At 52.2% G+C, this 20,653-nt stretch overlaps 3 protein-coding genes and 2 non-coding genes across 5 annotated transcripts; 4 read left to right on the top strand and 1 right to left on the bottom strand.

The window, feature by feature from the left end:
* The first annotated feature begins 369 nt into the window (after nucleotides 1-369).
* Nucleotides 370-6,867, top strand: CCT6A (chaperonin containing TCP1 subunit 6A). The gene is made up of 14 exons (XM_027890049.1): nucleotides 370-549; nucleotides 794-857; nucleotides 1,610-1,744; nucleotides 2,345-2,518; nucleotides 2,613-2,716; nucleotides 3,370-3,480; nucleotides 3,964-4,123; nucleotides 4,351-4,433; nucleotides 4,777-4,873; nucleotides 5,164-5,311; nucleotides 5,600-5,733; nucleotides 5,845-5,947; nucleotides 6,267-6,339; nucleotides 6,511-6,867. The coding sequence occupies exons 1-14, from the start codon at nucleotides 416-418 to the stop codon at nucleotides 6,581-6,583; spliced, it is 1,593 nt and encodes a 530-aa protein (XP_027745850.1). The 5' UTR covers nucleotides 370-415; the 3' UTR covers nucleotides 6,584-6,867.
* LOC114060525 lies at nucleotides 2,087-2,218 on the top strand. Its single transcript, XR_003571908.1, has one exon. It is a non-coding gene; the product is annotated as a small nucleolar RNA SNORA22 (small nucleolar RNA).
* Nucleotides 3,107-3,240, top strand: LOC114060524. The gene has a single exon (XR_003571907.1). It is a non-coding gene; the product is annotated as a small nucleolar RNA SNORA15 (small nucleolar RNA).
* A 617-nt stretch (nucleotides 6,868-7,484) lies between the features above and the next one.
* Nucleotides 7,485-12,374, top strand: SUMF2 (sulfatase modifying factor 2). The gene is made up of 9 exons (XM_027890054.1): nucleotides 7,485-7,598; nucleotides 7,900-8,056; nucleotides 9,257-9,371; nucleotides 9,857-9,901; nucleotides 10,117-10,267; nucleotides 10,593-10,648; nucleotides 11,063-11,147; nucleotides 11,638-11,803; nucleotides 12,149-12,374. The coding sequence occupies exons 1-9, from the start codon at nucleotides 7,532-7,534 to the stop codon at nucleotides 12,252-12,254; spliced, it is 948 nt and encodes a 315-aa protein (XP_027745855.1). The 5' UTR covers nucleotides 7,485-7,531; the 3' UTR covers nucleotides 12,255-12,374.
* A 413-nt stretch (nucleotides 12,375-12,787) lies between these two features.
* Nucleotides 12,788-19,707, bottom strand: PHKG1 (phosphorylase kinase catalytic subunit gamma 1). Its single transcript, XM_027890053.1, has 10 exons — nucleotides 19,582-19,707; nucleotides 17,491-17,624; nucleotides 17,014-17,189; nucleotides 16,649-16,703; nucleotides 15,990-16,055; nucleotides 15,637-15,800; nucleotides 14,965-15,055; nucleotides 14,092-14,245; nucleotides 13,891-14,016; nucleotides 12,788-13,100 (listed from the first exon to the last, which is right to left on the bottom strand). Exons 2-10 carry the CDS (start codon nucleotides 17,571-17,573, stop codon nucleotides 12,849-12,851), a joined length of 1,167 nt encoding a protein of 388 aa, XP_027745854.1. The 5' UTR covers nucleotides 17,574-17,624; nucleotides 19,582-19,707; the 3' UTR covers nucleotides 12,788-12,848.
* Between the last annotated feature and the right edge of the window lie 946 nt (nucleotides 19,708-20,653).

Below are 20,653 nucleotides of genomic sequence, written 5' to 3'. Positions count from 1 at the left end.
TTCCCACAGCTCTGCGTGGCTGCTGAGGGTGTCTGTGACAGGAGAAGGTGGGTTAAGGACCGAAGAACCCTCCCCCCTCAGAGAAATCCACACAATGACCGCCCGCCCGCTCCGCCCTCACGGCCGCGTCCCCTCAGCGGCGGTGCGGGGGCGGGGCCAGGCGGAGAGACAGCCGCCACAGCCAATAGGAACGCGGCCGGTGCGCCGACGAGCCAATGAGCTCCGCGCCCGCGCCCACACCGCCCCGCCCCTTCCCGCGGCGGGCGGAGCGACGGGCGCCGCAGCCAATGGGAACGCGGCAGGCGCGGCGGAGGGCCAATCAGCGCGCCCGGAGTGTTCTAGAAGGGGCGGGATTTGTCCTGCCCGCCCCGCCCCGCCCGCGCGGCGCAGGGCAGAGCAGAGCAGAGCGGCAGACATGGCGGTGAAGGCGCTCAACCCCAAGGCCGAGGTGGCCCGTGCCCAGGCCGCGCTGGCCGTGAACATCAGCGCGGCCCGCGGGCTGCAGGACGTGCTGAGGACCAACCTGGGCCCCAAGGGCACCATGAAGATGTGAGGGGGCCCTCCCGGCGCGGGCGGGGATAGGGGTGGGGGGGGTAGGGGGGACGCACGGGCTGAGGGGAGGCGTGAGGGGAGAGGCTCGGGAGGCTCGGGGTGGGGCGGGACGTGCGGAGGGGAACAAAGGGATGGGCGAATGGGTGGATGGATGGATGAATGGATGGGTGGGTGGGGCCCTTGGCCGCCCACGTGTGCTGGGGCCGAGGCGCCGCTCACCCCCCCCGGGTCCCCCACGCAGGCTCGTATCGGGCTCCGGAGACATCAAGCTGACCAAAGATGGCAACGTGCTGCTGCAGGAGATGGTGAGCGGCTGCTGAGCCTCCCCGGGGAGGGAATTCAGGGAGGCAGGAGCCTGCTGGTAGGGCCAGCGAGTGCCTGTGGCTGAGAGGGGACCACGTCCCCCACTATGGTGTTTGCCCCTGTGCATTGAGAGCAAAACGTCCCTTGGCAGGAAAGGAAAGGACTAAGTGCAGCTTAAATGGGTTCTTTCATGCTAGAGGTAGTTCTGTAAAGAAAACAGTGATAAAAAGCCAAATGCCACCATAAATACCCCCATTAGGTTTTATTTCGCTGTAGTACAGTTACTAAGCACTTTTCAAATGTGGATACCGTTGTAGGTTTGTGGGCATCTAACCTGTTAAAATACCCTTCAGTCAGCTGCTGGTGATGCCAAGTGATACAAAAAAGACCAAAAGACTGATTTCTCGAGGTGAACAGAAGTCGTGTGGTGGTTGTGGAGAGGGGATAGACAGGCACGGTGCTCAGGGCTCCAGCAGCAAATGGGCTGCTCAGCAGAGCAACTGCAAAGAGACCAACTCATTGAGTGTTCTTTGGTTTCATAATAATAAAATAAACAGCCAAAGGAGTAGCAAGTTAGTAGCAAGTACATACCAAACAAGCTAGGGTATGTACAGCATATTGAAACATGTTGAAATTTACATAAACCATTAAAACGTCACCAAGTCCTTACATGCTTCCTTTAGCTGATCTCAGGTTGTTGCTTTGTGTACCGGTGCAGTTGAGACTTCCTGCTCAGCTTCTTATTTTTGTCTAGCAAATCCAACACCCCACGGCCTCCTTGATAGCAAAAGTAGCGACGGCACAAGATGACATCACTGGAGATGGCACCACCTCAAATGTCCTGATCATTGGGGAGCTCCTAAAGCAGGCAGATCTCTATATTTCTGAGGTGTGTATGCAGTGTTTCTGTTGCAGGTGGGCGAGTTAAAAGCTTCACTGAGACCCTGCGGCTTGTTTTGTTTAATGTTTATTACTAGAGAAACATGAATGTATATTTCTGCTCAAAAAGAGTGCATCAAAGAAGTTGTAAAAAAGGGAAAAAGCTGGCGAGGAGGACTTTTTAAGACTTGTTCAAAATCAAACTCGCTTATTTTGGATACTGTAACTTTTAATAAGGTTTTGTGTGATACCTTCCGTTACTTTGTTTTGCCTGAGTAAAAACACTTCTTGGTGTTGAAAAGGAGGCCCTCCCTGAGGGCAGGTCTTTGAGTGTTAAGAGTAGACATTCATATTGCACAGTGAACACCCAAGTGTGCTTTGTAGTTCCCTTGGTTTCACTTCTGTGCTAGAATAATCTGTACTTTTCCTCTGCATTGAAAGGACTTGCATTCCTTTTATATGTATTCAGAAGGACAGAACAGCTTGTCTTTGCAGCGTGCATATTCCCTATGTTTTGACATTACATGGAGTATTGAAACCACAGGCTCTGCTTCTGAAAAAGTCCCATTTTGTCTTCAGTGGTCTAATGACTTCTCACCCCTTGCATAAGGGCTTGCACCCTAGAATAGTAGCAGAAGGATTTGAGATTGCAAAGGAAAAAGCACTTGAAGTCTTGGAGCAGGTCAAAGTGACCAAGGAGATGGACAGGGAGACCCTCATAGATGTTGCCAGAACGTCCCTCCGTACTAAAGTTCACGCCGAGCTTGCTGACATCCTGACAGAGGTGAGTGCCCAGCTCTCCCCTTCCCTCTCTGTGTGAAGAGCTCCAGGTTTTAAAGTGCTGGGATTGCCACCGTTTCACCCCCATTCTGTTCCAGGCTGTCGTAGATTCTGTTCTGACAGTCAGAAAACCAGGCGAGCCCATCGACCTCTACATGGTGGAAATCATGGAGATGAAGCACAAATCAGAGACTGACACAACGTGAGTCGGGAGTGTCCTTGAGCTTCCCTGAGGTTTGAGTGGTCTGTAGGAGTCTTGGTTTCTTTTTAAGAGAATTTGGGCTACCACTGGAAAAATTACTAGGGAAGGGCTGAAAGAAAGGCAGAAATAGAGATTTCAGCCATAGATATCTCAGCAGGAGAAGTTTGTCAGTCACTGAACTTCATTCCCTGATGAATTTTTTGAACAGCAAAGAGCAACACTGGCTTAAGCTTTTACACAACATGAAGACTTTTCTCCCTTAGTAATCGTGTCTGTGGCTTGGTTATTCTTTAGGTTTGTATCTGTTAAATACAAAATAGCATCTGATAAATGGCAGCTGGATTGTGGTAATCTGGGTGGGTATTCCATAGACTTTGTATTACCTCAGTGGCATGGCTGAATTCTGCACTAGCTTTCCTCAGTAGCTAATGCAGTCAGACACCATGCCAGAGCAAATTCCTTTTTCACTCTTCTGGGTGTGCTTTTCATATGGGAGTGGGCATGCCCTTGGAAGGGGAACACATAATCCTTGTTTACTCCCAACACAACTTCGTGTTGGACCAGTTCCTCAATTCTGAACTAGCCTGCACTTCCATGGAATTCATATCTTCCTGTGCATCCACTGACACACAAAATGGTTTTCAATCTTCCAGGCTGATCAGGGGGCTGGTTCTGGATCATGGTGCTCGCCATCCTGACATGAGGAAAAGGGTGGAAGATGCTTATATTCTTACCTGCAATGTGTCCCTGGAGTATGAGAAAACGTAAGTACACAGCAGCGAGGTGAGGAGCAGAAAGTGCTTGTGTCTGAAAGACTCTTTATTAACTTGTGCTGAAATCCCAACCAAAAGGACTGCACAGGTGTGGAAGGTGAAAGGAAAGAGGTGATGCCCCTTCTGCAGCCCTTTGGGAAAAGGGAAGCGGGTGGTTGAAATAATATCTGTGAGAGGCTGAGCATTGTAGTGGTTTCTATTTTGTTGTTTCATTCCTTTCTTGGGCATAATTTGATACTCTACAGCAAACATATAAATACAGTTCAGAGCTCTTAGTTTCAAGTGTCTGCCTTATTGTAGGGGAAAAGCTCTGAACTAAAGAGCAGGAGGAGCAGCTTGAGTTGAGGGGGGGGTCTTGTTTGTTTTGATTTGATTTCTTGAGAATTTTGCTGAAAAGATCAGCTCTCATGCTTGTTTCTACAGCAGAGAGGATAGTTTCCTTACTGCTTTGGTGGTTTGTTTTTTCTCCTTCAGAGAGGTGAGCTCTGGATTCTTCTATAAAAGTGCCGAAGAGAGGGAGAAGTTGGTGAAAGCAGAGAGAAAATTCATTGAAGACAGAGTGAACAAGATCATAGACTTGAAAAGAAAAGTCTGTGGCGATTCAGATAAAGGATTCGTTTTGATCAACCAGAAGGTGAGATGAAGGGTGTAACTAAACTTTGATTTCTTGGCCACCATGTGCTGTTTGACTCACTTGGTACAGAAATAGCTGAACTTAGGCTGGTACTTCTGAATTTGTGTGTAAGGTTCCTACTTGAGATACTCTGTGAGCCCTGAGGAAGAAATTACTCATTAGTGTCAGACTGAGAGAGGTGTTTTTAGCTTTGTCTTTATCCTCATGGTCACTTCCTTCGTTTCCAGGGAATTGATCCATTTTCCCTGGATGCACTCGCAAAAGAGGGAATCGTTGCTTTGCGGAGAGCGAAAAGGAGGAACATGGAAAGGTCAGTTCCTGGGGAGAGGAGAGGGTAAAATAACCAACCTGCTCTTCCAGACTGGGACAGTGAGTCAAGCCTGCCTTAAATCCGCCTTCAAGAACTCGGACTAAAAAGTCCCCTTCAATCTATGCAGCTCCTCCTGGTGTAACTCAGGGTAGTTCATACACACTGTAGAAAGGCCAGTTCAGCACACTGAGGGATGGGGGAGTTTGAGCTCTCAGTATGCTTCAGATGTAAAAGAGACTTAATTCTACAAACTTACTCTTCTGAGGAGCTCTCTGATGAACAGAGGCAAACTGTTCCAGGCCTAGGACTTGTGTTATGCTGAGCTGTGTGTGTTCTCTGCCAGGCTGACCCTGGCGTGTGGTGGCACTGCCATGAACTCTGTGGAGGATCTCACTCCTGACTGTCTGGGACACGCAGGGCTTGTCTATGAGTACACGCTGGTGAGTACAACCAAGAGCTCTGCTGGGGAGTTCAATTAAAGGCTGGTGGCATTTCACAACCCTGTGTGAAACGTCTGCATGGGTATAGGCTCTTTTCATACTGTATTTTCTTGGTGTTGTCTGTAAAATTGAAAAAAAAAGGAGAAAAAAAAGATCCTGCTGGTTCTCATCCCTTCTCGAAGTGCTGTTAGTGCAGAACTGAACCTGAACACATCCAGCTTTTTTTTTATTCAGTGTGTAAACTGATGAAGCAAGTGCCTGACAGGGATACACGACCCTGTTCCTTGCAGGGTGAAGAGAAATACACGTTCATTGAGAAGTGTGAGAACCCACGCTCGGTGACGCTGCTGATCAGGGGCCCCAACAAGCACACGCTGACCCAGATCAAGGACGCCGTGAGGGACGGGCTGCGGGCCGTGAAGAACGCGATTGAGGACGGTGAGTCTGCTCTGCTGGGGATGTGAGGGATCTCCTGTGGAATCTCACTGCAGAATTAGGGAATTCTGTATCAGATTCCCTGTACTACTGCAGTCAGAGCCCAAGCCACATGTATTTTAGTTACAGCTCTGCCACCTTATAGTTTACAGTAGGTGTGTAATTACTCGACTGCTCAGGTACAAGTTGTCTTTTTAAGAGTGAAGGAAGAGATCAAACTGCACTGAAAATGAACTGTTTGAGTTGGAGTAGGTGCTTGCTTTGGTGTGACTGTTGAGTTTTCCCTTGCAGGGTGTGTGGTTCCAGGAGCAGGGGCACTGGAGGTGGCAGTAGCTAATGCTCTTGTTAAGCACAAACCCAGCGTGAAAGGAAGAGCCCAGCTTGGAGTTCAGGCTTTTGCTGATGCTCTGCTCATCATTCCTAAGGTAAAGGAGTTCCTGAATAAAGTGACATTAAAGCACGTGCAGACCCATTGCTTTTCCGGCTGGAGGGCTCTTTAGTTAACAACATGAAGTGATGTCTCTCTTCTGTCCAAGGTTCTCGCTCAGAACTCCGGGTACGATCCCCAGGAGACCTTAGTGAAGGTTCAGACGGAGCACGTGGAGTCAGGGCAGCTCACTGGGGTGGATCTGAACACTGGTAAGGACTTCCTGAACAATGGGGTGATGCCCTAGTAAAGAACCTGTCCTGGTTCAGCTCTGAAGAACAAAGTTGCTCTGAATACAGAAAGCTTTACCTTTTTCCATAAAAAGATACACAAAAGCCCTGGCAGGTGTCCTGCTGCTGCAGTTGGGTGTGTTGTAGCAGTGCATTCTGGTTTAAGGGTTTTTAGTGAAGACAGAGCACGTGGTAACACTGTGTGGGATGTACTGAGTGATATCAGATGTCAGGCAACAGAAAGTCTCCCTTTTAAGTTGTGTGAACTGGTTGTTTAAAGACTGTTTCACTTCTGTTGTAGGGGAGCCAATGGTGGCTGCAGCAGCTGGAATCTGGGATAATTACAATGTCAAAAAGCAGCTGCTCCATTCATGGTAAGCATTCATTCATTCCTCACAGTATTTCCACTTTAAACACCAGTGGCTGTTCGATCGTTTAAATGATAAAGTGGAACTGGGATATCCCAGGAAACGCAAAAGTAAACCTGAGTCTTCTTGAACTATGTCAACAGGGCAGTTCTAATAGTATTTGTTTACTGTTTCTAGCACGGTGATTGCCAGCAACATTCTGCTGGTGGATGAAATCATGCGAGCTGGGATGTCCTCTCTGAAAGGCTGAGGTGGATCTGCTGGTGGGACGGTGGCAGCTCTGGATGTGCCCCGTGGAATCTCTCCAGGGAATCCCCCTGATGGCCATGTCCTTGGCCCTGGTGGATTTCCCAGCAATGGAAGTCACTCTGCCCTAAGGGGCAGCCCCTTTGGAAAAACATGGCCTCTCAAAATATTATCAATTTAATCAAAGATTTGGCTCTAAAAATGAGTTATTTATTTTTGATTTCACTGAAGTGTACGGCTGAGGTTGCTTTCGTTTTTACCCAATAAACTGTTCTGTTCTGTGATTTATGTGCATTGGTTCTTTAAAACTCCTCCTGAACATTCTGCTTCCAGCCTTCCCTGGAATTTGTTCAGTAAACAAAAGAGCTGGATTAAGACAATCACTTGATAGTTTTGTACTTGCTTATGAATCAAACTGAGTTCACTTGACTGCAGAATGGGTTGAAGTGGGCAGAAGGAAGGACCTGTGCAAGGTTGTCACCCTTGTCACAACAGAGGGGTGAGTTTTTAACACTGATACTGGTGCATTAAAGTGTTTATGGATGAGAGCTGGAGCAGGTCTAGGCAGAGCTGCAGCTTTAGATCGGGACTGTGGGAGGGGAACTCGCTCCTCCCCTCCTAAATGATTTTCCCTAATCCCAGTGCTGCTTTGTGTTAACAGACAATGGTCTCCTTCCTCATTCACGTGGCTGCTGAATGACCATAAAAGGAACCTTAAAAATCCGAAACCCACCAAAAAAACCCTCCTCAAACACCAAAAAAAGCCCCCCTGCGTGCCTGGGTGGTGGGAGGGTTTGCGGGTGGCCCCGGTGCCAGAAGGCGAAACACCTTTCAATCTCTGCGTTGCGGAGAGGAGGAAATGCCCCTTTTCTCACACAACGGACCATCCACGTGGGGCAGGGCCCGGAAGCGCTTCCCGAGCCCGCAGCACCTCCGGGTCGGATCCCCCGGGATGGCCGGGGCGGTGGAGCCGCTCCTGCTCCTTCTCCTGCTCCTGCTGCGCTGCGGGGCTCAGCGCGGTGAGAGCCGAGACCCCCGCGCATCCCCCGCACAGCCCACCCTGCCCTCCCCCGAGCTCCCTGCCGATCCTTCCCCGCGAGGGGAGCCACTCCCTGCCCCAGAATCACTGAAAATGGGGCTTAAAATGTTTTAAACCTCGTCACCGACCCCCCCTCCCCAGACCTGTAGAAGCGCCGATCGCAGTCGCTGCTGCAGCGCATCCCCCTCCATCCCTGCGGGATGTCCCGGCAGGAGCTGCGCTGTCCTGCTCGGTCGCGTCTGGAAATTGAACTACTCGTGCTGAATCTCTCCCCCTTTCAGCTCCTGGGAAGGATGAAGGCATGGTGCAGCTGCCCGGAGGGACATTCCAGATGGGATCCAGCTCCCCGGAGAGGAGGGGCGAGGAGGGGCCCGTCAGGGAGGTGACGGTGAAGCCGTTCGCTGTCGACAAACACCCCGTCACGAACAGGGATTTCAGGTGAGAGCCAAGACTCTGCCGGGCGAGCCCTCGGTGCCTCGGGTGGCCGAGGGGAGGGTGCTGCTCTGGGTGTGGGTGTGGGTTTGGCGCTGGTTCCTGGGGTCTTAAAAGCCAACGCTTGGGTGTTCCCAAAAAATGTGTCTGTCGGTAATAAATCACACTACGAGTGCAAGCCAAAGCATCTTACCGGTGTAGCTTGCAAACATCCTTCCTTTTATTTATCCTTTCCTCCTCTTTCCCCTTGTTTCTTCCTCTTCCTTCTCATCCTCCTCTCCCTTTTCCTCTTCTCTTTATCCTCTTCTTTTTCCTCTCCTGTTCTTCCTGTTCTCCATTTTCTCCATTTTCTCCTTTTTCCTCTCCTCTTCTTCCTTTACTTCTTCTTCTTCTTTTCATTTTCTTCCTTTTCTCCTCCTCCTCTTCTTTCCCCCCTTCTCTTCCTTTTCTCTTCTTCTTCCTTTTGTCCTCCTGCTCCTCTACTTCTCCCCTGCTACTCCCCTTCCAAACACATGTATTTTTCGTGTGTGTCTCTCTTTTTTACTAATAGGGCTGTTCTACTTCAGATTTCAGATTCCTGTAGGTTCAATTCCCATTTGTAAACACCAGACCACTCTATGAATTTTATCAGAGCCCTTGTACAGAACACTGATAAATGCACTGGGGGAAATGCCTTTGCTTGCCTGGCTGAGCCCTTGTTGGTTAAAAACACTTCCTTGCACCAGAAACTGCCCAGTAATGGCAATTATTGCAACAAGTGGAGTAGAACAGGCTATTATTCAGTATTATGTGACTTTTTTTTTTTTTGCTTTTTAGGGGCATTTACAACAGCAGCTGCAGGTTTTACTGGCTTTTAAGGGATTTGGGATCTCTGCAATTGTTACATATTATGGAAGACCTGAGTGCCTGCAAAGTTATGTTCTTATGTTACCTGCACAAGTAACATAAGAACAATCAGATCTGTGAACAGGTGCACATTGGATAGTTTTATCTGTTAAATCTATATGGTTTTATCTGTTAAATCTAAATCTAAACCATATAGAACTGTGCTGGGGAGGAGCCAGGACTCTCTGGAGTTGGGGTGTCTGTAGGTCATGTACCTTTTGCCTTGCTCTGAACTTGCTGCGTGCACAAATTGCTGTATTTGGTGGTGCAGCACTTGAAGATCTCTTACCCAGAAGCCTGAGCATGTTGTGTTTATGCCAGGGAGTTTGTTAGAGAAAAGAAATACAAAACAGAAGCAGAAGCGTTCGGCTGGAGCTTTGTCTTTGAGGATTTCGTGTCCGAAGAGCTGAAAAAAAAAGTCACCCAAAAACTGGAGGTAAATCTAAACCCCCCCGGGGATGAGTTTCAGTGATGATGGGTTTACTTTTCCACTGAGGAAAAGTGCAGGGCCTGGCTGTTCTCAGGGGTTTTTCTTTAGTCTGGGGTTGTTTTGGTTTTGAACCTGACAGGGTTTTGAACCCTGGGATGGGCTGGGGTTGTTTCCTGATGCTCCTCTGTTCACATCCTCTGCGAACGCTGTCAGAGCTGCTCCAGGGAGCTGTGACAGAGCAAAGCAGGTTTCAAAGTGCTTCAGTGAAAAACTAAACCAGCACAAGCCTCTTGATCTATTTGCACTTCTAAAAGCAGATGCCTCTGCTCTGTGGGGAAGCACCATCCCAGTGCCTGTGATAACCCAGCTCAAACTGTGGCCTTGACCCACTTCCAGACTAACATACGCTGCTGTGGGACGGCGTCAGGGGGTGTCACCACTTCAGGTGTCACCAGTTTACCTTTAACCTGGGGTTGTTTTTCTCTCCCCAGTCGGCCCCATGGTGGCTGCCCATCGAAAAGGCTTTTTGGAGACAGGTGAGTGAAAAAAAACCTGCTGTGGTGAATCCTGTCCGTGCTGGGAGCTCGTGTGGGTGTCAGCGTGAGCCGAACCTTACCGACCGAAAATGGGGGGAAAAAAATAGCAGCTCTGCTGCACTTTCCATCCCTTCGCCTCCTCCACCCCCTGGTCCCTTTTTTAAGTGAGAATTTGATACAGTCATTTCAAATCTCCTTGCTGTGATTCCTCCCAGCCCTCAGGCCCTGGCTCCAGCATAAAGGACAGGCTGGATTACCCGGTGCTGCACGTGAGCTGGAACGATGCTCGGGCCTTCTGTGCCTGGAGAGGGAAGAGGCTCCCAACAGAGGAAGAGTGGGAATTCGCTGCCAGGGGAGGACTGGAGCGTATGTACCACAAGCTCTGACCTCTTCCCAAACCAAAGCATAGAGTAGTGTTAGTTCCATCAGATCCAAACCTCCATCCTGGGATGTTTTCACTGGTTAATTGGTGGGGGGAGAAAAGGGGCGGAAAGGAGATAAACCACCTTTTTTGGCCTGGGAGTCTAATAATAATAAGTAAAATAATTAAGATGTTGCTGATTCCCATTTCTCAGTGTCTGTAGGGATGAGACCCACAAGCCCTGTTCATATAATTATAAAACCAATCATAAAAGCCTGGTTAAAAACTGGAGTGACACAGGAGTAATGGGTGTCTTTTCCTCCTTGGCAGAAAGGCGGTATCCCTGGGGAAATAAGTTCCAGCCAAACCGTACAAATCTGTGGCAGGTGAGATCCTAAAAATCATCCCATCTATGCTGAGCTCTCCTGAGGGTGGGTGGTGGTTAACTTGACCACTGCACTGGCTGCTGGTGCTGGGAAGCACTGGGGACTTACCTGCAGAGTACTGAAACTCAGCTCCTGGTGGGTTATCCAAAATACCTTTAGAGAGAGCAGGGTCACCCCAGCTTCCCTGGGAAACCAGGATTTCAGCGCTTCTTAAAATTCATACAGAAATTTGTTTGTGAAGGGGGTTGTCTTGGGAGAACTTCAGGTGATTGATCTCTCTTGGCCAGAAATGCTGTGTAAATTTGCAACAGAGAGTTATTTGCCTGATTCAGGTGTGACATAGCCCCGTGAAAAGCAGGATTTTATGTTGTTTCTGTGGTGGTTCTTTGCTTGGAGTGATGTCTCTTCCCCCAGGGTGATTTCCCGCGGGAGGACACGGCTGAGGACGGTTATCACGGCGTCTCACCGGTGACAGCCTTCCCCCCTCAGAACAGCTATGGTACATCCTCCTCCTGCTCTGGGGCATCTGCTTCCTAAATTAGCACTTGTTATAAAATCCTGTCGCCGTGGCAGAGTTTCAGATGTGATGTGGGCTCACAACAGCATCTTGACGGAATAGCTGAGCCCAGAAAAGCGTTGCTGGTTGGTGCTGAAGTTGACTCCAGTGCACCAAACCCTCCCCTGCTTTTAATCAAAACTTGGTTATTTTGCAACTCGGTGTGATGTACCTGAAAATCCCCAGCACACTGGAGGGCAGTGGATGCCGTGCCCTCACACAGGTGGGAAATGATGAGACACATTAAAGGCCCAGTTGTAAACTGGGGACAGTTTGGAACACAGTGAAGAGCTTCTGGTTCCCAGTCTCACCGTTAAACCACGCTCTTGCAGTGATGCTTGGAATGTTGTGCCCCCTCTCACACGCCACAGTGCTTTTGCAGCCCTCACAAATGTGCTCTCCTAATCCTGACACAAAACCATCCGTGTCTCAGGGCTCTACGACCTGCTGGGAAACACCTGGGAGTGGACGGCCTCGGAGTTCCTGGCTCCGGGAAGGCCAACCAGGCAGGGGGCTCAGCACATGCAGGTCCTGAGAGGGGCCTCGTGGATCGACACTGCAGATGGGTCTGCAAACCACAGAGCTCGTGTTACCACCAGGTAGGTCCGGGCAAGGCCCAGGTGCTGCTTCGCAGGGATTTCCTCTGGCTTGGTTTTATTTGGAAGGGGGGTTTGTTTTAAAAGATAATTGTTCCTACTCTTTTTTTTTTGGGAAGCAGTTGGGAGAACACACTACAAATACTGCTAAAACTTTCCTGCTATAAATCCATCCCTAAGTGCTTCTCAAACCATGTGCATTTTCCATCGGGTATTTGGAATTAAATGCATTTCTTGAGGGTATTCAAGGGAAATGGAAGATGTTTCTAGTCTGTTACAGCAGGTCACATTAAATGATCTGAGTGTTAACTAGGGAGGGTTAATTTTGGGTTTCTTTTTCACTGTGAGAATGGGGAACACACCAGACTCGGCCTCCGACAACCTCAGCTTCCGCTGCGCTGCCGACATCCCGCCCGTCACAGCCCGGAAAAGCCGGACCAAACCCGAGCTCTAAGGGGTCACTTGGGAAGACCTGAGGCATTTTCTCCTGTGGAGATGATCAGTAACCCCCCAGCTGTCACTTCCCATTAAACCCTGATGGTTTTTAAAAATGAAAAATAAATACTTTCAGCTGTAACTCCTTTGGGCACTGGGATGTCTGGGTGGGAGCAGCGACTGGGGAAGGCAGGCAGGGGGGGTTTGTCTTAAGTATCCATTTGGTGTGGTAGATATTCCAGCTCTCCTTTTGGTGTCCTTTTTAAATAAGCAGAGGGGCGTGTATGTGTGTGGGACCAGGCCAGAGCTTCTCTGACCCCCAGCCCCTGTGGGGTGTGTGGGGCTGCCAGGAGGGTCATGCTCTGGTGCTGGGCTTTGCCAAGGGCTGAGCCTTCCCTGCTGGGGAAGGTTATGCCTCTATTAAAAGGTGGCTTCTCCAAACCCATTCTTACAGTGGGACAAACCCCAGGGGAAAACAACAGCTGGGTCTGCATTTGCACCTGACCCGAGGCCAGCGAAAGGGAAGGAAAGAAAAACAGAAATCCCCCCCCATTTTGTTTTCAAAGATTTTACTCGCCTATCGCGAGCCAAATCACCGGCTTCCACAGAGAGATCAGAACAGCCCTTCCTCGGTCGCCAGGGTCAGCAGGATGGCCTTGCAGGTGTTCTCGAAGAGGGCAGCCCTGTTCTGGGCCTCCCCCTTCTTCACCCAGTGCCGGTAGGTCCTGAAGGCACAGGCGTCGATGAGCTTCCGGACGGGCTTCAGGGCGTAGGGGTCGCGCACCACCAGCTCCCTGGTGACCGACTTCGCCAGCCGGTACTGGTAGTAAATTCGCACCGACGCCAGGACGGTCAGGCAGATCACCTGCAGCACAGGGGGACGGGCTGCAATCCCTGGGCGCTCCCACAGCACGGCCAGGCCAGCCCCAGCGTGTCCCATGCGGCCGCTATCCGTGTGCAGGAGTAGGGAGAGAGCCCGGCTCCTGGCACTGGTGTCTGTGTGGGGCTGGAGGAGGCCATGGATCCATGCCAGGGAATCACGGAATGGTTTGGGTTGGAAGGGACCTTAAAGCTCATCTTGTCCTAGGCCCCTGCCCTGGGCAGGGACACCTTCCACCAGACCAGGTTGCTCCACACCCTGACCTTGAACACTTCCAGGGATGGAGCATCCACAACTTCTCTGGGCAACCTGTGCCAGGGCCTCCCCACCCTCACAGGGAAGATATTTCTTCCTTATATCTAATCTAACCCTGCTGTCTGTCAGTGTGGAGCTATTCCCCCCTTGTCACATCACTCCATCCCTTGCCCAAGTCCCTCTCCAGCTCTCTTGGAGCCCCTTTAGGCACTACAAGGGGCTCTAAGGTCTCCCTGGAGCCTTCTCTTCACCAGGCTAAACAACCCCAGCTCTTATATAATGTTTTTTTGGAGGGTGAGAGGCAAGTTTTTCCCTTCTCTTATTTAGCCCCCATCCTGTGATAAAGCCCTTAGGAATTACCAGTATACACTAAAGTGCTCGGAGAGGGCTCTCCACCCAGACTGTCGCATCCTCCCAAAGCCCAGCTCCATCAGCCTCGCTGAACTCCCAGTTTCTCCGGGCTCAGCTGGGAAGCCCAATCCTCCTGCTGTGCTCCTGCAGCTCCCAGGCTCCTCCTCACCTTGAATTTCCGGAAGGGGCTGAAGTGCCGGACCTCCTCCACATCGTACTGCTGGAAGAAGGGGTGTGCCAGTGCCTCTCCAGCCGTGTACCGCTGCCGGGGGTCCACCACCAGGAACCGGGAGATCTGCAGGGGGGGCGCCCAGATGTACCACAGGGGTCTGCAACACCACTCCTGATTTTTCCCACCCCAGGCACCTACCAGGTCCTTGACGGTGTCGGAGCGGTCGTCCCACTCCGGGGAGCTGAACTGGTAGTCCCCGTTCATGATCATCCGCAGCATCAGCATCTGCTTGCGGTGCCAGAAGGGAGGGGAGCCGGCCAGCAAGGTGTACATGATCACCCCGGTGCTCCACCTGTGGGCAGCCCAAATTGAGCCTCCAGCCCCGCCGTGTGGCACCTCAGGGGTGGCTACACTTGCTTTTGCCTCCCTGGAGAACCAGGAGGAAACTGCCCTGGGTGGTGTCGGTGAGGGAGGCTGAGCTGCTGCTGAGGCTTGTTAATTTTTTAGGGGAAGGAAAAGATGTGGGAGGGTGGGATGCAATAGTGCTCTGAGATGTTCAGCTTAGGCTGTGGTGTGCAAAGTGTCCTGTCATAGCAGTTAACAGTGATATTTAAACTGGACAGGGACTGAAATGCCCTGGTGTGTTTTGAGTGTTTAGTTACAGCTCTGATCACTGAGGGCCTGAGCCTGAAGCCACCAGAGATGGTGGCAAAGTTCCTGTGGGGCTCTGACAGGCTGTCCTGAGCTGGCTGCTCTCCCAGGGGCTGCCTCGGGTTCATGTGTGTTTAAACAAGGTGTGTGATGTGTCTTGTAGCTCAGCTGAGTTGATTCTTATGAACAGCAAGTGTTGCTTTGCTTCCTCCCTGATGGGGCAAAGGCTGCTTCTCCCCCTGCTCTGTGCCTGAGCCCCCTGGTCACCAGGACGAGCCCCTTGCAGCTGCCAGTGTTGGGTTTTGGTGCATCATTTAGCTCTTTCCAAACATTCCAGTGGATTCCTATTGGCACAACTCTGGCTGCGCCTCAAACCACGTGTGTTTTGGGAACAGCTCAAGGGGGCAACGTCTCACTCACATATCAACCTCCTTCCCGTAGCCTTGGTGCTCGTCATCCATGGAGCACTGCAGGATCTCGGGGGCCAGGTATCCAGGTGTGCCACAGATCTCTGAGGAGACAGGGCAGAGCATCATCCCCCTGAGCCACCCAGGGGGTTTGTGCCACCCCCACCCACCCACCCCCAAGTGATCCATGAGGGGGAACTGCATCCCAGGTGGGATCTCTGCGGTGGGATGGTGCTCCCAGGAGGAGTAACTGCCACTCAGTGGTGGCTTTTCTTGGTGAGTTACAGTGGCTAAAAAGCAGGTGACCAGAGGGATGGGGATGCTGCTGGGAGGGAATGCCTGCTGTTGGATATGTGGCTCTTTGCAGGTAGGAGCTGGGGGAAAAAAACAATAATGTTGGGCAGTAAATGGACAGGATCAACTCATGATGGAGGAAAAAAGACGTGGAAAGAATAGGATGGTTTCCCTAAGGGGCAGCAACTTTTTCATGGCAAGGAGAGCAGTGTGGAGGCCAAGGGCAGGCAGAACTCATGTATGAGCAGGAGAGCACCCCAAGGCCAGCACCAATTTGCACCCATGGCAGAGAGACTGGCCCAAGGGGACAGTGGGGCTGGAAAAACTCCACTGACTCCCATGGGCACTTCAACAACATTCCAGCATCACCCTCGCCTCGGCACCCTCCTACCTTTGAGCTTCTCATTCTCGTTCAGCTGGCAGGAGAAGCCAAAATCTGTCAGCTTAATGTTCATGTCATCATCCAGGAGGATGTTCTCCGGCTTCAGGTCCCGGTGGACGATGTTGATGGAGTGGAGGTACTGGATCACTTCCAGCAGCGCTCGCATGATCTTCCTGGGGATGGATGGCAACACATGTCCTGTCCTGAATGCACCACGCTCCCAGGGATGGGGATGGGGACAGGAGCACAGGAGCACAGCCTGGGGTGCTGTTCTGTCCATGCTGTGCTGGCTGCAAGGTTGTCCCTCAAAACCACGCTGTGCTTTTGCAATGGGATTTTCAGCCATCTGTATCTGGCCTTACCTGGTTTCTTTCTCGCTCAAGGTGACTTTCTCAGTGAGGTAGTCAAAGAGCTCCCCTCTTTTCATCCTGCACGAGGTGGGGAAGCAGAGTCAGGCAGCTGTAATGGCAAACCAGGGTGGTGGCACCCAGGGGTTGCTGCCCCTTAACAACCCAGGGCACCCACTGCACAAAATAACCACCTGACTTAGTAAAAAGGGGTAAAAATGCCTTTATATAATTCTGTAAAACATCAGGTGGCAGGAGAAAAGGCTGTGCCTGGAGAGGGCAGGTTTGGACAGAATCACAGAATTGTTAAGGTTGGAAAAGACCTTTAAGATCATCAAGTCCAACCATCAAAGATGGGACAGGGACAGGGCTCTCACAGTGCCATCCCCCTGCACTGACATCCATCCCACTGCCCTGGCATCGGGAGCTGTGGCATCACAGACACTCTGGTCCCACTGAGCATATAAATAACCCACAGGGATGTATAACAGGCTCCCACCAAATGTTACAGGGAAACCTGAGCTGCTGACAGAGGTGAAACAGTGCTGGCAGCAAGGTTGCAATGAGCTGGCTCAGTTCTACCTAAAGCAAGAGCTGGTTGTCTGACCGTAAAAAGCTGGGGCCAATCTGCAGAGAGGGAAGGGGCCTGGGGTGCTGGGCAAGCTGGTACTTACAGGTCAAACACCAAGAAGAAGAAAGTGCTGGATTCATAGCTGTCCTTCAGCTGGACTGCAATAAAACACAGGGACTGTGAGCACAGTGTATAACGTGTTCCTGTCTGTTAACAGGCTAAAACTGCTGATTTAATTGCTATCTGAATTAATGAGGAGTTGATCTGCACTAGTGTTTTGGCTGGGAGACAACATGGGCACTGCTGGTGTGTGTGTGGAGGCAGAGCAAACAAAGCCCTGAGCAGGTGCCCTGCGTCACGTTAGGACCATCAGAGCGTGACCCTCCAGAGATCTCATCCCAAAACCCCTCCTGGGGGGGACACGCTGGAGAATTCAACAGGGCAGAAAACCCCCTTGCCCCAACTTACTGACGTTGGGGTGGCCCGAGACTTTGCGGAGGATGTCGATCTCCTTCGCGGTGGCCTCGCGCAGCTCCTGCACCTCCTTGGGGGAAATGTTCCCCGCCGTGATGTCGATGATCTTCACGGCATATTCCTGACGGGTGGTTTTGTGGATGCACCGACGGACGACGCTGCTCACCCCCCTGCCAGGGACGACACGGACAGGGTGGGGGTTCCACTCCTTCCCACCCCAACCCGATCCCACAGCCCTGCCATCGGCACCTGGGCCGGCCGGTATTTTCGTGCACGAGCGGGTCTCGCTCTGTTGCCCTGTCTCGGTGGGACAGGAGGTTTTTTGAGCTGATGGAAAGTGCTGTTCCATGCTATTTTTAGCCCCATGCTGCTGTGGGCCCTGTTTGTATCAGATTCCCAGGGAACGCTGTTCCTGTCGGGCGCTGGAATGAGCGAAACCAAAACAAGCTGTTTGCCAAGAACAGGCTTTACCTGCCCAAAACCTCCTTCGGCTCATATTTTTCATAGAACTCCTTGGATGAGTTCCAGTCTGGTAGCTCTTCTTCCTTGGTCATCTCTGGCTCCTATCTGGCAGCACTCTGGGCTCGTCTGCAGGCACAAAGGGACTGCAAGGAGAAAAGAGTGAGGACAGGCACTGGCTGCCCCCAGGGCCAGGAGCCTTGATCCCTTCTGGAGGAGAAAATACTGAGGAGGAGGAAGGAGGAGGACAATCCTGGGCCAAAGACCAACAGGATTATTTTTCTGGTTGGAAAAGCCAAGCTTTGCCCTTGGGACCTTGCAGAGATCCCACTGAGAACAGGAGAAATCCCACTGGATTCCCCCATAACCTGGCTGGGGCAAGGCTTTGGGGAGCACTGCAGCACCTCAAAACCTGATCCCTTCCCCACACCCCGTTCACAGGGCAAGTAGCAGCCTCCAGAATCATCACCCCATGCCAACACCATCCAACGTCCCTTGCCAACTGCTGGAATCTGCCTTTTTTTTTCTTTCTTTCCCACTCCCCCTTATTATTTTTAAGACGACAAAATTACCTTTGCCTGAGAATAAGGAGGAAAAAATAGCGTTTAAAGGGAAGGGAAAAGGACTAAGGAGGGAAAATGGGTGGTGAGAGGCAGTGAAGCAGCACGAGGGGCTCAGTGGGTCAGTGTGCAGGTGGGGGACTGGGTGCTGCGGGGTCAGTCGGGGCCGAGGCAGCATGAGGACAGCAGCTGAACAAGCTTCCTCAGCCACTTGTGTGCAGCTGCCAGCAGCCTCCAAAACTCTTCTAAGGCTCTTATCTCATTTCTTTTTCCTATTTCGGGGTTGGGTTTTTTTGATACGTGCTGCTCTTGCTGGAGGAGGAGCAGTGTGACAGTATTTTGGAAGGGGCACGGGATATCATCAGTACTCCTGATCCCTAATTTTTACTGGCTGTTCCCTGTAAGCTCTGGGAACTGGATGTTTTCAGCTTCTTTCTGTGCCCGGACACGGAGTCCAAGCAATTAGGATGGAAAGCAGCTCTTACAAGCTTGGGCAGCAACACTGTCACTTTGGGGTGAGAGTTTGTTGCTGGCGAGGGGACAGAGGCAGGCAGGAGATCCCCAGTACTGCAGGTTTTTCCTCTCCCCCCCTCTCCGAGGTGGAAATAAGTTTGCCAGGGCACTGGCATCTCTAAGTACATTTAAATCTCATTATCAGTGCGTATCTGTCCTGGTTGTAAAGACTAATGGGGTGTTTTGGGTCTCTGGCTGTTGCTGCCAGGAGTGATTGTCTAACATGGGCTGTTCTAAACAGCCATGAGTTTGATTTCATTTATAAAATTTTAGCCGTTGGAAATATTACAAGGAACGCCAAACCAAGCCTGGGCTGGAATTATAAACGAGAGGCGGGATCAGGAAGTAGGAAAAATAAAATATCTCCGAGGGGGAGGAGAACCAACAACTTTGATTCTTTTTGAAGTGAAAAAATGCACATCCCGGGGGGGTTGGTGTTGTGGGGAAGGGCTGGAGCCTGAAAGGCGAGGGGGGGGTGCTGCCGGGAGAAGTGTGGGATCCCTGTGCTGCCTTCTCCTGGGAAGAGAGCCCGGGCACTTGTATGAAACACCCTGGAATTATATAAGCAGCCGGTCCATGGCACTAACGGGATACGCGGGGACTGCAGGGAGGGGGCAGAGGGGGGAATTTTCTCTCTGGGCATCGCCCCTCGCCCGCAGCTGCCACACGGGGTGGAGAGGGGGGGGTCTTTGATCAATGTGCAATAACGTGCAAATACTGAACCTGGAAAGCTCAAGCCAAATCCAGCTTTTAGGCCGGTTTTTAAGCACTGGAGCTCTCCCGCTCTCGCCCCCAGCCGAGAACAGGCTCCAGCGGCGCCGCCGACCCCCATTCCAAGGCAGAGGGGAGGGGTGTCCCTACCGCGACCCTCCCGCCGCCGCACCCGGACACAAATAACAACGCTGGAAAAACAGGAGTTTTGCGAGGCAGCGACACCCTCTACACACACCCCCACATCACACCAAACCCCTTTCTCGCCCGCCCCGAACGCGGCCGGTCCCTTCCACCCCCGGTGCCGGCGGGGCCTCACCTCGCTGAGGGCGGCCCGGGCTGGGCCCAGGCCTGGCGCCGGGCTCCGGGCGCGTTTGGGGCCGGGATCCGGGAGCTCGGGGCCGGGATCTGAAGCGCTCAGGGCCGGGATCCGGGCGCTCAGGGCCGCCCGCCGCCGCCCGGCCGCGGGCAGAGCGCAGCGCGAGTTGGCAGCGGCGGGCGCCGGGCGGGCATGGCCGGGCAAGGGGCGAGGGGGGGGGGGGGGGGGGGGGGGGGGGGGGGGGGGGGGGGGGCCCGGGGGCCGCCCCGGAGCTGCGGGACTTGCCCGCCGCGCCGCCCGGGTTTAATTATAATTAACCCTTGGGCGGCTGAGCCCCGCCGGGCCCCCGCGCCGCTCGCTCCTCCCGCGGGGGGTGTTGCCGGGCAGGCGGCTGCGGGATCCGGGATTCCCCCGGCGCGTCGCCCGGCCCGCCCGCGGGCAGCGCTGCGGGGACGGACGGGGCGGGCGGGGGTGGGAGCGTGGAGTTACCACGGTGGGAAGGGAGCTTTAAAGTCGTCCGGTCCAGCCGCGCACCCAGTGACCCCTAAACCACATCGCCCAGCTCCTCCTGAACGCCCCCAGGGATGCTGACTCCGCCTCCTACCTGGGCAACCTGTTCCAAGTGCCTGACCACCCCAACAGTGAAAACAGTTTTTATGGTATCCAATCTGAATTTCCCGTCTCACCTTAAGGCCATTTCCTCTCACAGTTGGGCCCAAACTGGTTTTATTTCTGTTGCACCTCGGAAGTGAGCTGGGAGCTTCATCAGCAGAGGCAAAGCTGCTCGTGTCACCAGCCCTTTTTCCTCATGTGCGAGGTGACCCTTCCCCCAGGAGTAGGACTTGATCCTGTTGGGTTCCTTCCAACTCAATATTCTATGATTTTAACACTGGTTTAATCCTTTCACTTCCAGGAACTGCAGATGAGCGGTGAAGGGCTTTGGGAACAGGCAGAATGTCCAGCAGCATAAAAGTAGGAAAAACAGGTCATGCCATAAAAGGTATTTTTATCAGGAACTGCACTTTTCAGAGCAGGGTTATTCCCCACCACACTCGCCTGTGGGAGTACATCC

The sequence above is a fragment of the Empidonax traillii genome, unplaced genomic scaffold, assembly GCF_003031625.1.
Source record: "Empidonax traillii isolate 1590-97213 ecotype Southwest subspecies unplaced genomic scaffold, ASM303162v1 scaffold276:size1176444, whole genome shotgun sequence".
Lineage (NCBI taxonomy): Eukaryota > Metazoa > Chordata > Aves > Passeriformes > Tyrannidae > Empidonax > Empidonax traillii.
This window is presented reverse-complemented; position numbering and strand designations above follow the sequence as displayed.